This window comes from Filicampus tigris, chromosome 4 (assembly GCF_054856515.1).
Source record: "Filicampus tigris isolate MCC_2025a chromosome 4, RoL_Ftig_1.0, whole genome shotgun sequence".
Lineage (NCBI taxonomy): Eukaryota > Metazoa > Chordata > Actinopteri > Syngnathiformes > Syngnathidae > Filicampus > Filicampus tigris.
Window position 1 is genome coordinate 25,880,385 of NC_141220.1, and position 13,104 is coordinate 25,893,488.

The 13,104-nt window shown below is 40.3% G+C and overlaps 1 protein-coding gene, 16 non-coding genes and 1 pseudogene across 17 annotated transcripts in view; all 18 read left to right on the forward strand.

The window, feature by feature from the left end:
• shisal1b (shisa like 1b) overlaps positions 1-8,644 on the forward strand; it is an 80,980-nt gene extending 72,336 nt beyond the window's left edge. The window contains exon 6 of the mRNA XM_086029419.1: positions 8,498-8,644. Within this exon, the coding sequence (XP_085885545.1) occupies position 8,498 (1 nt within the window). The 3' untranslated portion in view covers positions 8,499-8,644. The remainder of the gene's footprint in view (positions 1-8,497) is intronic.
• LOC147149116 (U4 spliceosomal RNA) lies at positions 408-548 on the forward strand. Its single transcript, XR_015086680.1, has one exon. It is a non-coding gene; the product is annotated as a U4 spliceosomal RNA (small nuclear RNA).
• On the forward strand, positions 1,093-1,164 carry trnaq-cug (transfer RNA glutamine (anticodon CUG)). The gene has a single exon. It is a non-coding gene; the product is annotated as a tRNA-Gln (tRNA).
• Positions 1,522-1,648, forward strand: LOC147149118 (U4 spliceosomal RNA; annotated as a pseudogene).
• trnaq-cug (transfer RNA glutamine (anticodon CUG)) lies at positions 2,069-2,140 on the forward strand. The gene has a single exon. It is a non-coding gene; the product is annotated as a tRNA-Gln (tRNA).
• trnaq-cug (transfer RNA glutamine (anticodon CUG)) lies at positions 2,336-2,407 on the forward strand. The gene has a single exon. It is a non-coding gene; the product is annotated as a tRNA-Gln (tRNA).
• LOC147149121 (U4 spliceosomal RNA) lies at positions 2,874-3,014 on the forward strand. Its single transcript, XR_015086686.1, has one exon. It is a non-coding gene; the product is annotated as a U4 spliceosomal RNA (small nuclear RNA).
• On the forward strand, positions 3,259-3,330 carry trnaq-cug (transfer RNA glutamine (anticodon CUG)). Its single transcript has one exon. It is a non-coding gene; the product is annotated as a tRNA-Gln (tRNA).
• Positions 3,904-3,975, forward strand: trnaq-cug (transfer RNA glutamine (anticodon CUG)). The gene has a single exon. It is a non-coding gene; the product is annotated as a tRNA-Gln (tRNA).
• LOC147149124 (U4 spliceosomal RNA) lies at positions 4,474-4,613 on the forward strand. Its single transcript, XR_015086685.1, has one exon. It is a non-coding gene; the product is annotated as a U4 spliceosomal RNA (small nuclear RNA).
• trnaq-cug (transfer RNA glutamine (anticodon CUG)) lies at positions 4,932-5,003 on the forward strand. The gene has a single exon. It is a non-coding gene; the product is annotated as a tRNA-Gln (tRNA).
• LOC147149126 (U4 spliceosomal RNA) lies at positions 5,396-5,535 on the forward strand. Its single transcript, XR_015086683.1, has one exon. It is a non-coding gene; the product is annotated as a U4 spliceosomal RNA (small nuclear RNA).
• trnaq-cug (transfer RNA glutamine (anticodon CUG)) lies at positions 5,841-5,912 on the forward strand. Its single transcript has one exon. It is a non-coding gene; the product is annotated as a tRNA-Gln (tRNA).
• On the forward strand, positions 6,419-6,559 carry LOC147149128 (U4 spliceosomal RNA). Its single transcript, XR_015086681.1, has one exon. It is a non-coding gene; the product is annotated as a U4 spliceosomal RNA (small nuclear RNA).
• trnaq-cug (transfer RNA glutamine (anticodon CUG)) lies at positions 6,879-6,950 on the forward strand. Its single transcript has one exon. It is a non-coding gene; the product is annotated as a tRNA-Gln (tRNA).
• On the forward strand, positions 7,420-7,560 carry LOC147149130 (U4 spliceosomal RNA). Its single transcript, XR_015086682.1, has one exon. It is a non-coding gene; the product is annotated as a U4 spliceosomal RNA (small nuclear RNA).
• Positions 7,793-7,864, forward strand: trnaq-cug (transfer RNA glutamine (anticodon CUG)). Its single transcript has one exon. It is a non-coding gene; the product is annotated as a tRNA-Gln (tRNA).
• On the forward strand, positions 8,010-8,149 carry LOC147149132 (U4 spliceosomal RNA). Its single transcript, XR_015086684.1, has one exon. It is a non-coding gene; the product is annotated as a U4 spliceosomal RNA (small nuclear RNA).
• Positions 8,645-13,104: the final 4,460 nt, after the last annotated feature.

A 13,104-nucleotide genomic window follows, 5' to 3' on the forward strand; every position in this document is an offset into this window, starting at 1 on the left:
AACAAGCAACACATTTTAAGTGTCATCAAGAACAATTACAAATATTTGGACTTTTTGCTAAGGAGATGTTTTATAGACTGAGCGGTCATGGAGGGCAGCGTGAAAACAGTGGTGTAGGAAAATGGAGTTTGTGGAGCATACTACTAGAGCGCTGCTAAGATAAGGTCGTTTTGTTATTTTCCCGTCAGTTTCTATTGAGTCTTTACGTAATCGAAATCCTCAATCAAATATATTTGATTTCATGTAAAGTTTTGTATCATGTAATGATTGGTGTGATCCAAGGACAAGTATTTGTCTCAGTTCGTAAACAGAAACGCTGAGATTATGTAAATGTGGCTCCAAGAGCGTCCTCTTACTGTAAGGAGTACCAAGCAGTATTGACCTGTTGAGGTTAAGTCATTGCTGTTATCTTTGCGCAGCGGCAGTATCGTAGCCTATGAGGTTTAACCGAGGCGTGATTATTGCTAGTTGAAAACTTTACCCAATACCCCGCCTTGATGACTTGAAATATAGTTGTCTATGGCAATTTTTGGTAGTCTCATAAGAGGCTGATTTACTTTGTCAATGACAATTTCCTGTCAGATATTTACTCAGGCTATGGAAAATTGTTTATTGTGTTTTTTTGTTAGTTTGACACTTTCCATTATTTTTTTTTTTACAGATACTACGTTCTCAGTCACATGAAGCTATTAAAATAGACACATTTCCAAACATTCCAACTTTATTCAATTTAGAGTTTACAATTTCCAAACTTTTTAAGAGCATAAGGCAGGGGGTGTCTGGCTCCGTTCCTCAAGGGCCGCTTTCCTGCCCGTTTTCCAGCTCTCCTTGCTGCAACACACCTGATTTAAGTGATCAGCTCATCAGCAAGCTCTGAAGAAGCTTGATAACGATCATGATCTTTCGAAACAGGTGCGTTGCAGCTCAGCTAGATGGAAAACAGGCAGGACACCGGCCCTTGGGGACCGAGTTTGGACACCCCTGGTTTTGTATCATGTAGTAATTGATGTTATCCGAGGACAAGTGAGTACTTGGCTCTGCTCACTTTGAATATGGGAGTGAGGATCAAATTGTGACCAGGAGTTTGTGTGTGGTTCCATGGTGTAATGGTTAGCACTCTGGACTCTGAATCCAGCGATCCGAGTTCAAGTCTCGGTGGAACCTAGCTTTTTGGGTAGTCGTGGTTGAGATTGTCACCTGCCACCCCCGGGACACACACTTGATTAAAGGGGGCCGCTTTCCTGCCCGTTTTCCAGCGCTCCTTGCTGCAACACACCTGATTTAAATGATCAGCTCATCAGCAAGCTCTGAAGAAGCTTGATAACAATCATGATCACTTTGAAACAGGTGCGTTGCAGCTCGGCTAGATGGAAAACAGGCAGGACACCGGCCCTTGAGGACCGAGTTTGGACACCCCTGGCATAAGATTTTGTATCATGTAATAATTGATGTTATCCAAGGACAAGTGAGTACTTGGCTCAGTAGTTCTGTTCACTTTGAATGTGGGTTAAGCGGTTGCTTGTCTTTGGTCAGTGGCAGTATCGTAGCCTATGAACTTTAACTGAGACGCAATTATTGCTAGTTGAAAACTTTACCCAATACCTTGCCTTGACACCAATGAAAGCTGGCTGTTGGATGATTTTCAAGTTTTATGAATTTTCTTTATGTCAGTTTTTGCAGTTTATCTACTCTGACTACATTCTTGATCAAAGACATTTATTAAAATACAGATACTTTTTCTAAAGATTCACGATTTATTCAAGCTAGAGTGCACCCTTTACAGATTTTGTATCATGTAACAGTTGGCATGATCCAAGGACAAGTACTTGTCTGAATTGATCATGAAAAACCGAGATTATGTAAATGTTACTCTTACTGTAAGGAGTTTGGTCTTTTTTTAATTTTACAATTTCTACTTTTTGGTTTAACAGAGACTATATTCTCAGTCAAATGAACCTATTAAAATGGACACTTTTCCAAACATTCCAACTCTATCGTTTTAGAGTAAGTGGACTGCTCACTTGGAATGTGGGAGTGAGGGTCACATTTGGACCAAAAAGTTGCATGTGGTTCCATGGTGTAATGGTTAGCACTCTGGACTCTGAATCCAGTGATCTGAGTTCAAGTCTCAGTGGAACCTAGCTTTTTGGGCAGTCGTGGTTAATATTGCCCTCCCACCGCTGGGTGGACCCGGTTGCGAGATGTATGGATAATGGATGGATGGAGTTCATAATTTACTGACTTTGTATCATGTAGTAATTGTCCTCCAAGTATGTTCAATTGCTCTCTTTGAATTTGGGCGTGAGGATCAAATTCTGACCACAGACATGAGTGTGGTTCCATGGTGTAATGGTTAGCACGCTGGACTCTGAATCCAGTGATCTGAGTTCAAATCTCAGTGGAACCTAGTTTGTTGGGCAGTTGTGGTTGTCACCTTCCGCTGGGGGAAGCGGTTGCTAGATGAAAACTTTACCCAAGACGCCACCTGACGCCTTGCAGTGTACTGTTGTTGTACTTGGCAATTTTTGATAGTTTCTTAAGAGATTGACTCATGTTCTGTCAATGAAAGCTGGCTCTTGGATGATTTTAAAGTTTTATGAATTTTTCTTTTTGTCAGTTTTTGCAGGGTATCTACGGAGACTACATTCTTGATCAAAGACATCTATTAAAATACAGATACTTTTTCTAAAGATTCACGATCTATTCAATTTAGAGTTCACCCTTTACAGATTTTGTATCATGTAACAGTTGGCATGATCCAAGGACAAGTACTTGTCTGAATTGATCATGAAAAACCGAGATTATGTAAATGTCACTCTTACTGTAAGGAGTACCAAGCAGTATTGACCTGTTGAGGTTAAGTCGTTGCTGTTGTCTTTGCGCAGCGGCAGTATCGTAGCCTATGAGGTTTAACTGAGGCGCGATTATTGCTAGTTGAAAACTTTAACCAATACTCCGCCTTGACGACTTGAAATACAGTTGCCTATGGCAATTTTTGGTAGTCTCTTGAGGGACTGATTTAATTTGTTAATGACAAATTGATGTTAGATATTTCTCAAGCTTTATAGAAAATTGTTTGGTGTTTTTTTAATTTTACAATTTCTACTTTTTGGTTTAACAGAGAGTATATTCTCAGTCAAATGAACCTATTAAAATGGACACTTTTCCAAACATTCCAACTCTATCGTTTTAGAGTAAGTGGACTGCTCACTTGGAATGTGGGGGTGAGGGTCACATTTGGACCGAAAACTAGCATGTGGTTCCATGGTGTAATGGTTAGCACTCTGGACTCTGAATCCAGTGATCTGAGTTCAAGTCTCAGTGGAACCTAGCTTTTTGGGCAGTCGTGGTTAATATTGCCCTCCCACCGCTGGGTGGACCCGGTTGCGAGATGTATGGATAATGGATGGATGGAGTTCATAATTTACTGACTTTGTCCATCCATCCATCCATTATCTGTACCGCTTCTCCTCACAAGGGTCGCGGGGCGTGCTGGAGCCTATCCCAGCTGTCTTTGGGCAGTAGGCGGGGGACACCCTGAACTGGTTGCCAGCCAATCGCAGGGCACACAGAGACAAACATCCGCACTCACAATCACACCTAGGGGCAATTTAGAGTATCCAATCAACTTACCATGCATGTTTTTTTGGAATGTGGGAGGAAACCGGAGTGCCCGGAGAAAACCCACGCAGGCACGGGGAGAACATGCAAACTCCACACAGGGAGGCCGGAGCCGGGATCGAACCCACGACCTCTGAACTGTGAGGCGGACGTGCTAACCAGTCGACCACCGTGCCGCCTACTGACTTTGTATCATGTAGTAATTGTTCTCCAAGTACCTGGTTCAATTGCTCTCTTTGAATTTGGGCGTGAGGATCAAATTCTGACCACACACAAGAGTGTGGTTCCATGGTGTAATGGTTAGCACTCTGGACTCTGAATCCAGTGATCTGAGTTCAAATCTCGGTGGAACCTGGTTTCTTGGGCAGTTGTGGTCAATATTTTCACCTTCCACTGGAGGACGCGGTTGCTGTTTGAAAACTTTACCCAAGACCCTTGACGCCTTGCAGTGTACTGTTGTACGTGGCAATTTTTGATAGTTTCTGAAGAGACTGACTCATTTTGTCGTTGAAAGCTGTCTGTGAAGTTAATTTCAGTCTTAATGAGAGATGTGTTTTCTCTCACTTTTTTCAGATTTTTTATCGAGATATCAATCAAATGTAATTAAAATGCAGGTACGTTTTCCAATAATTCATTTGTATTTCAATTTAGAGTTCACCCTTTAGGAATTTTCTGAAAGCGTGACGTTTTGTATCATGTAATATTTGACAAGGGCCAAGGACAAGTACTTCAGTTCTTGTCTCAGTTCGTAAACAGAAACGCTGAGATTATGTAAATGTTGCTCCACGAATGTCCTCTTACTGTAAGGAGTACCAAGCAGTATTGACCTGTTGAGGTTAAGTGGTTGCTGTTGTCTTTGCGCAGCGGCAGTATCGTAGCCTATGAGGTTTAGCCGAGGCGTGATTATTGCTAGTTGAAAACTTAACCCAATACCCTGCCTTGATGACTTGAAATATAGTTGTCATGGCAATTTTTGGTAGTCTCTTAAGAGGCTGATTTACTCTGTCAATGACTATTTCCTATCAAGTATGTCTCAAGCTTTATGGAGAATTGTTTGGTGTTCTTTTATTTTTTCTTTGATACTTTCTAGTTCTTGTTTCAACTGAGACTACATTCTCAGTCAAATGAACCTGTTAAAATGGGCACTTTTCCAAACATTCCTATTCTATCAATTTAGACTTCATAATTTCCTAACTTTGTATCATGTCATAATTGGTGTTCTCCAAGTGCAAGCAAGTACTTGGCTTGGCTTGGTCTGCCTTCTTTGAATGTGCGATAAGGATCAAATTCTGACCATGAAGTACATGTGTGGTTCCATGGTGTAATGGTTAGCACTCTGGACTCTGAATCCAGCGATCCGAGTTCAAATCTCGGTGGAACCTGGCTTTTAGGGCAGTCGTGGTTAATATTGTCACCTTCCGCTGGGGGGATCCGGTTGCTAGTTGAAAACTTTACCCAGGACCCCACCTTGACACCTTGCAGTGTAGTTTTACGTGGCAATTTTTGATAGTTTCTGAAGAGATTGACTCATTCTATCAATGAAAGCTGGCTGTTGGATTGTTTTTCAATTTAGAGTTCACCCTTTAGGAATTTTCTGAAAGCGTGACATTTTGTATCATGTAATATTTGACAAGAGCCAAGGACAAGTACTTCAGTTCTTGTCTCAGTTCGTAAACAGAAATGCTGAGTTTATGTAAATGTTGCTCCAAGAGCGTCCTCTTACTGTAAGGAGTACCAAGCAGTATTGACCTGTTGAGGTTAAGTCATTGGTATCGTCTTTGCGCAGCGGCAGTATCGTAGCCTATGAGGTTTAACCGAGGCGTGATTATTGCTAGTTGAAAACTTAACCCAATACCCCGCCTTGATGACTTCAAATATAGTTGTCATGGCAATTTTTGGTAGTCTCTTAAGAGGCTGGTTTACTTTGTCAATGACAATTGTCTATCTCGTACGTGTCAAGCTTTATGGAGAATTGTTTGGTGGGTTTTTTTCAAGCTTTCTACTTTTTGTTTTAACTGAGACTACATTCTCAGTAAAATGAACCTATTAAAATTGGCACTTTTCCAAACATTCCAATTCTATCAATTTAGACTTCATAATTTCCAAACTTTGTATCATGTCATAATTGGTGTTCTCCAAGCGCAAGCAAGCAATTGGCTTCGTGGGTCTGCTCTTTGAATGTGAGCGTGAGGATCAATTTTGACCAGAAAAGTGTGTGTGGTTCCATGGTGTAATGGTTAGCACTCTGGACTCTGAATCCAGCGATCTGAGTTCAAGTCTCGGTGGAACCTAGCTTTTAGGGCAGTTAATATTGTCACCTTCCGCTGGTGGGACCCAGTTGCTAGTTGAAAACTTTACCCAGGACCCCTCCTTGACACCTTGCAGTGTAGTTGTACGTGGCAATTTTTGATAGTTTCTTAAGAGACTGACTCATTTTGTTGTTGAAAGCTGCCTGTGAAGTTAATTTCAGTCTTAATGAGAGATGTGTTTTCTCTCACTTTTTCAGATTTTCTATCGAGATATCAATCAAATGTAAATAAAATGCAGGTACGTTTTCCAATAATTCAGTTGTTTTTCATTTTAGGGTTCACCCTTTCAAAATTTTTTTCAAAATTTTCTGAAAGCATGACGTTTTGTATCATGTAATATTTGACAAGAGCCAAGGACAAGTACTTCAGTTCTTGTCTCAGTTCGTAAACAGAAATGCTGAGATTATGTAAATGTTGCTCCAAGAGCGTCCTCTTACTGTAAGGAGTACCAAGCAGTATTGACCTGTTGAGGTTAAGTCATTGCTGTTATCTTTGCGCAGCGGCAGTATCGTAGCCTATGAGGTTTAACCGAGGCGTGATTATTGCTAGTTGAAAACTTTACCCAATACCCCGCCTTGATGACTTGAAATATAGTTGTCTATGGCAATTTTTGGTAGTCTCTTGAGAGGCTGATTTACTTTGTCAACGACAATTGTCTGTCAGATCTCAAGCTTTATGGAAAATTGTTTTTGGTGTTTTTAATTTGACACTTTCTACTTTTTTTTTTTTTTTTTTTTTTTTACAGATAGTACGTTGTCAATCAAATGAAGTTATTAAGTAGACTTTTCCAAACATTACAACTTTATTCAATTTAGAGTTCATAATTTCCTAACTTTGGGTCATGTAGTAATTGATGTTATCCAAGGACAAGCAAGTACCTGGCTCAGTGGTTGACTGCTCTCTTTGAATTTCGAGTGAGGATCAAATTTTGACCACAGATGTGTCTGTGGTTCCATGGTGTAATGGTTAGCACTCTGGACTCTGAATCCAGTGATCCGAGTTCAAGTCTCGGTGGAACCTCTCTTTTTGCGCAGTCGTTGTTAATATTGTCACTCTCCGCTGGGGGGACCCGGTTTCTAGTTCAAAACTTTACCCAGGACCCCGCCTTGACACCTACCAGTGTAGTTGTACGTGGCAATTTTTGATAGTTTCTTAAGAGATTGACTCATGTTCTGTCAATGAAAGCTGGCTCTTGGATGATTTTAAAGTTTTATGAATTTTTCTTTTTGTCAGTTTTTGCAGGGTATCTACGGAGACTACATTCTTGATCAAAGACATCTATTAAAATACAGATACTTTTTCTAAAGATTCACGATCTATTCAATTTAGAGTTCACCCTTTACAGATTTTGTATCATGTAACAGTTGGCATGATCCAAGGACAAGTACTTGTCTGAATTGATCATGAAAAAACGAGATTATGTAAATGTTACTCTTACTGTAAGGAGTACCAAGCAGTATTGACCTGTTGAGGTTAAGTCATTTCTATTGTCTTTGCGCAGCGGCAGTATCGTAGCCTATGAGGTTTAACTGAGGCGCGATTATTGCTAGTTGAAAACTTTACCCAATACCCCGCCTTGACGACTTGAAATATAGTTGCCTATGGCAATTTTTGGTAGTCTCTTAAGAGACTGACTTACTTTGTCAATGACAAATTGATGTTAGATAATTCTCAAGCTTTATAGAAAATTGCTTGGTGTTTTTTTAATTTTACAGTTTCTACTTTTTTTTTTTTTAACAGAGACTACATTTTCAGTCAAATGAACCTATTAAAATGGACACTTTTCCAAACATTCCAGTTCTATCGATTTAAAAGAAGTGGACTGCGAGTGAGGGTCACATTTGGACCAAAGACTAGTATGTGGTTCCATGGTGTAATGGTTAGCACTCTGGACTCTGAATCCAGCAATCTGAGTTCAAGTCTCGGTGGAACCTAGCTTTTTGGGCAGTCATGTTAATATTGTCACCGTCTGTGATGATAATGAAAAACTAAGATTATGTAAATGTTGCTCCAAGAGCGTCCTCTTACTGTAAGGAGTACCAAGCAGTATTGACTTGTTGAGGTTAAGTCATTGGTATCGTCTTTGCGCAGCGGCAGTATCGTAGCCTATGAGGTTTAACCGAGGCGCGATTATTGCTAGTTGAAAACTTTACCCAATACCCCGCCTTGACAACTTGAAATATAGTTACCATGGCAATTTTTGGTAGTCTATTAAGAGACTGGTTTATTCTGTCAGTGAAAATTGTCTCTCAGACGTGCAATCAAATGCATTTATTGAACTATTGGTAGATACCTTTCCCCAAATTCAAGTAATATTCAATTTAAAGCCCACAATCGCCAAACTTTGTGAGAGTTTAAGTCGTTGTCTCATATAATTGATTGAATATATTCTTCTGTTCAATAAAAAAACAGACAGTCCTAATTTCAAATGGCACTTTTGTCATACGTGTGATTAGGGAGTGCACAGTCCAATATGGCCCTCAGGTAGCACTGACGAAAAATTGTAGCCTCTCCAAGTTGCCCCTCGCTGCTCTAACACTTTCCGTTTTGTTTTCTTCTTTGTCCAGAGCTATGCGGCCGACAGCAAAGTAGCACGCCGTTTCCCAGAGGCGGCCCTGAGGAGACGCCCCCCCCCCCCCCCCCCCCCCCTACAGACAGTCTGCATCCAAACCTACATAGACAGCCACCCAGGAAGTCTTTGTCAGGGACGCCGCCCCCCCCCCCCCCCCCCCCCCGCTGATGAGCACAAGCCAGCCGTGGAATGACAGCGGTGGCATTTAAAAAGCCAGCTGAGTGACCACAACCGGTAGAAGTAGCACCACCGCGGCCCAGCCCGGCCCGGCCCAGCTGACTGCAGAGACGAGTGACACTCTGATGTGGCCGTCGGCAACTGGATGACGTGGTCGGATGTGAAGGTTTTTAGAATATGAAATGTTTATTAGACTGCTGTCAGTTTGTGTTGCGTAGCAGTTAGACACGGTTCGCTGTTTTATTTATGTGTCGGTCACACAACAATGAGTGGCGAACCTTTTGGGAACACGTGATTCGTTAGGTCGATGCTGAGCATCTCACGTAGACTCCTCTGTGTTTCGTTTCCCGCGGCGGCCACCACGGCGACAAAATGTCGCGCGTCAACGTGTTTTGACGACTGCTTTATACTGTAACATGTCGGACGGAGACGCGCCGCTTTTCCTGCTGTAGCTCTAAAAATATCAATAGATTTTTCACGTGTTATCAGTGTTTGTTATTGTTTTAGAACAGGGGTGGGGAACCTACAGTGAGAGCAGTTGGTCTAAAAACAAGTAAAACCTCAGTGGAACTCTTATTTAAAAAAAAAAAAAAAAAAAGAGAAAAGGAAAGCCCACACATGTTCATAATGATTGATGATAATCAACATTAGTTCCATCACATTCCTTAACTACAGTTTGGAGAAAAAAGTTATCTCAACCAACTCTTTAGTGAGGATCAGGGACCCCAAGCAACCCATTTGAGCCTTGTTGCTATGCTAACCTCCATCAACAACCGCACCTTTAGCAATACAATGCCCATCATGCCATCAAGGAGTTTGATATACTGTACCCCCATTAGTCAAACTAAAGATCAAAACCTAATTGTCAGCAATAATGTACAGTAAAGTGAAGGATGACAAGGCATCACGGTGCAAGTGAGGCACACACACACTCATAAGCAAAACCTGCCTGTTCCAAAAATGACAATTTAGTAGGATTTTGTACAAAAACTGCACTGCATTCTTAACTTGTTTCTAGGCTATTTGGAGATGTTTGACTTTTTTTTTTTTTTTTAAATAAATGTGACAATAATCGTCTGTCCCAATGCAAAAGGCACAATGGGAATATGTTATGTAAAAATGTAACTTTTAGTGCATATGGCCACAAGAAAACAATAATACATTTTCTTCATACGCACATTTCAACATGGTCAAGGTCAGGATACAAAACAATTGAAACATTGAAAAACACAATGACATGTCACTTAAGCTTTTGTACAATTACACAATAAAATCTTTCACTTGGCTGCCATGTCAATGTAAGCATTCATGATGGCACAATATCGTTTGGTCATGGAGATTATGCAACCGTCCATCAAAATCTTTGTGAAAATGTATAAAACCTTGTCAGGAAAAATAAGCATCTCCAAATTTTGTGTTGCAATTTACCGTCCACCCCAAAAAAAAATGAATTGAAAAATGTATAAAAAAATTTTTGGGGGGGATAAGAATAATAAAAAAAAATTTTTTCAGTTTTTGAGATCAGATTTAAAACATAAAATGCTGTTGGATAAAGCTGAAAACAAATATATAAATTTGATCACGCTTGCTGGTTTTCAGATAAAATAAAAAGCTATTTAAAATGTGATTATATTTACTGTTTAACCTCCAATTTTTTTTCTTGTTTTTTGGGTAGTGTTAGACTAACTTACTTTCAAAATTTAATAGTTTTTTGTTTTTGTTAGAATAGAATACAAAAAAATCCCAAATTGATCATCTTTGCTGTTTTGGGTATTATAAACTTGCGATATGAAATTATTTTTTGTTGTTTTATGAATGAAAATGATTTAAGCATAAAATAAAAACTCAAATTTTTCTTTGTTTTTTGCATAGAATAAAATGCTGACAAATTGTGTTTATTGTAATCTTTTTCGGATTAAAATTAGAAACTCACAAATCTGCTTTTCGTTCCTGATTTAAAAAAAAAAAAAAAAAAAAAAAAAGATATCTTATTTGTCCAAATCCCATCTGGCAATGAATCTGTTTTTTTGCACCAGGGCTCCCCCTACAGTTGCAAAGGGGAATCCAACTTCAAAGAAAGCGAAAGAATCCAAACAGCATTGAACGTTTGTGCTAAAGTTTACATCGTCGGAATAGCAGACTTGCCTCAGTCATATTTGAATGTTTTCAGAAAATGAGGGAAAAAAACACAACAAATTCAACAAACAGGACCAATTGCCTCGCTTCAACCTGTTTCTCGAAGACTGAAAATTTACAGATGCACACTTATTAGCAAGAAAATTCTAATCCCTCCTTGACATTTTGACAGCTAGTTAAAAATGACTTGGGCATTTATCCCATTTGGCTAACAACATTGTGTCCTAGCTAGTGCACAACACCAATAATAATGCATCCACAATTCTCCACCGTTCCTAAAGTAGGTCACGCCATGTCACCATGGCAACAGCAGAGATGCTGTTCTCCTAATGACACTAAGAGCGTCCTTTTTAAAACTTAAACGACTACATCCGGTGGCTTGGAAGTTGCCGTCGCAGCCTTCCTGGAGTTATCTGCAATAATATCAGTGTTTGCCGGGATGTTAGCGGCCGGTTCAATCCCATCGGAGGGGCTAACGTTTAATTGGCTGCCTGGCGCCGCGCGCTTTCACGGCCACACCAACACATTTGAACACGTGGGAGAAATAATTGGCCCGCGGATCAGCCGTGCTTTTAATTCACGCTCCCTTGCTCTTCTGCTGCGCAGCTGCCGCCTCTGTTCCCACTCCAATTGGGGGGAAACTTTTTTTTTTTTTTTTTTTTTTTTTCGCTGTGGTTTTAATTAGTCGCCAGTGCTAGCGAAGATTCCGGAATAGGGCGAAATGATTGTGTTCTCTCGGGGATATGACAGAGTATATCATCCCTTCCCTTTGGCGCATTTTGTTGCTTTTGTGGCCCCGCCGTGATGTGACGCTCCCTGCAAACGAAACAAAGGGTGGAAAGAAGGGAGTGCACGTCTGAGCGGCGGGTTGTCATGGTAACCGTTGCCTTACAGTTGAATACCCACCTGTACACACGAGCGTCTTCACTTTTGCAGGAGTGGTGGTGATAAGTGTACGTTCTGTCCACAGTGTTGACGGGTAGCTAGAATGTCGCGTGCCGTTCTCAGTTGATTGCACTTGTTGACTTTGTATCGTCACAACAGGGACAAATAAAGTTTTATCTTTTACACCGTGTTCAAACAGGATCCCTTTGTGTGTCCGCCTCTTGCAAACTTCCTCTTCCTCTAACAGGAGATGGAGGTTTCATTTTGCTCATCCTTATATAGTTTTGTCTAATATTTTTGTGTTTTTTGCAATACTGTGTATTTCTAATCTAATACATGAGTGTTTTCTCCTTTAATGTTTTAATAATTTTTCTGTTTTCCTCTATTGTTGGCATTTTTTTGTGTTTTTTTCTAAGATCTCATTCTAATGTACTATTTCTTGTCTAACATAATAATATTTGTGTATTTTTTGTTTTGTTTTGCAATTTTCATATTTTTCCATAATATTTTTTGTAATGCTTGCTGTGTAATGATTCCTTAAAATATTTTTGGAATTTTTTACCCATATGCGTACACTGATATATAATTTGATATTTTGTATTTTTTTAACAAGATTTTTTTTGGTCTGATGAGTTTGTATTTTTTTTTGTTTTTGTTTTTGATTTTGTCATCATTTTTTTTCGCATAAGGCTTATGTTTTTTTTCCTGATATTTTTGTTTTTATCCCAAGAGCTTTGTATTTTTCCTCATTTTGTCTATTTTTAAAAACATTGCTTTGGCTCTCATTGAAGTGTGCAGGTGTACCTAATGGTTTGACACATGCCACTCCCAAAGCCTGACATCCTGTGTTTTCTTTGATCAATTTCCAGATAATAGCGTGATTTCTGATGGATTTTTTGCTCACTATAGAAGACAGCTGCCTCTGACCTCGACACCTGACTTCCTGTCACCTACTGCCCCTCACGTCACCGCCAGAAAGTTTGTTCGCACGCCGCTAACAAGCCCGGGCTGGCGGCGGCGCCCTCATCCCGAGTCTGTCAATCACGCTGCCTCTCCTGTTTCTTCCCGTGTGCCAGTAAGTGCACGCGTGCGCACACCAGAGGTCTGTTGGTCATCCATCAGCGTCCAAATGAAGAAAACAAACAGTCCCATTTCCTGCCATTGAGAAGCCCTTGGCCACATCCTGCCATGGTGAGTCTATTAAAAGTCCATTAGACTTCATCCGCAGATCTGCTTCATCGCGTTAAGTCCATATAAATGTTGTTGTTAAAAGAGGCCACCGGCTGAATCATTGACAGCGCCCAACAAAATAGACCCCGCCCCCCCAAAAAGTAACTATTAGCCTATACACTGTCTGGAAATGATGCCAATTTATGCCTAGTTTCGAAAGTAACCCCTTCATGC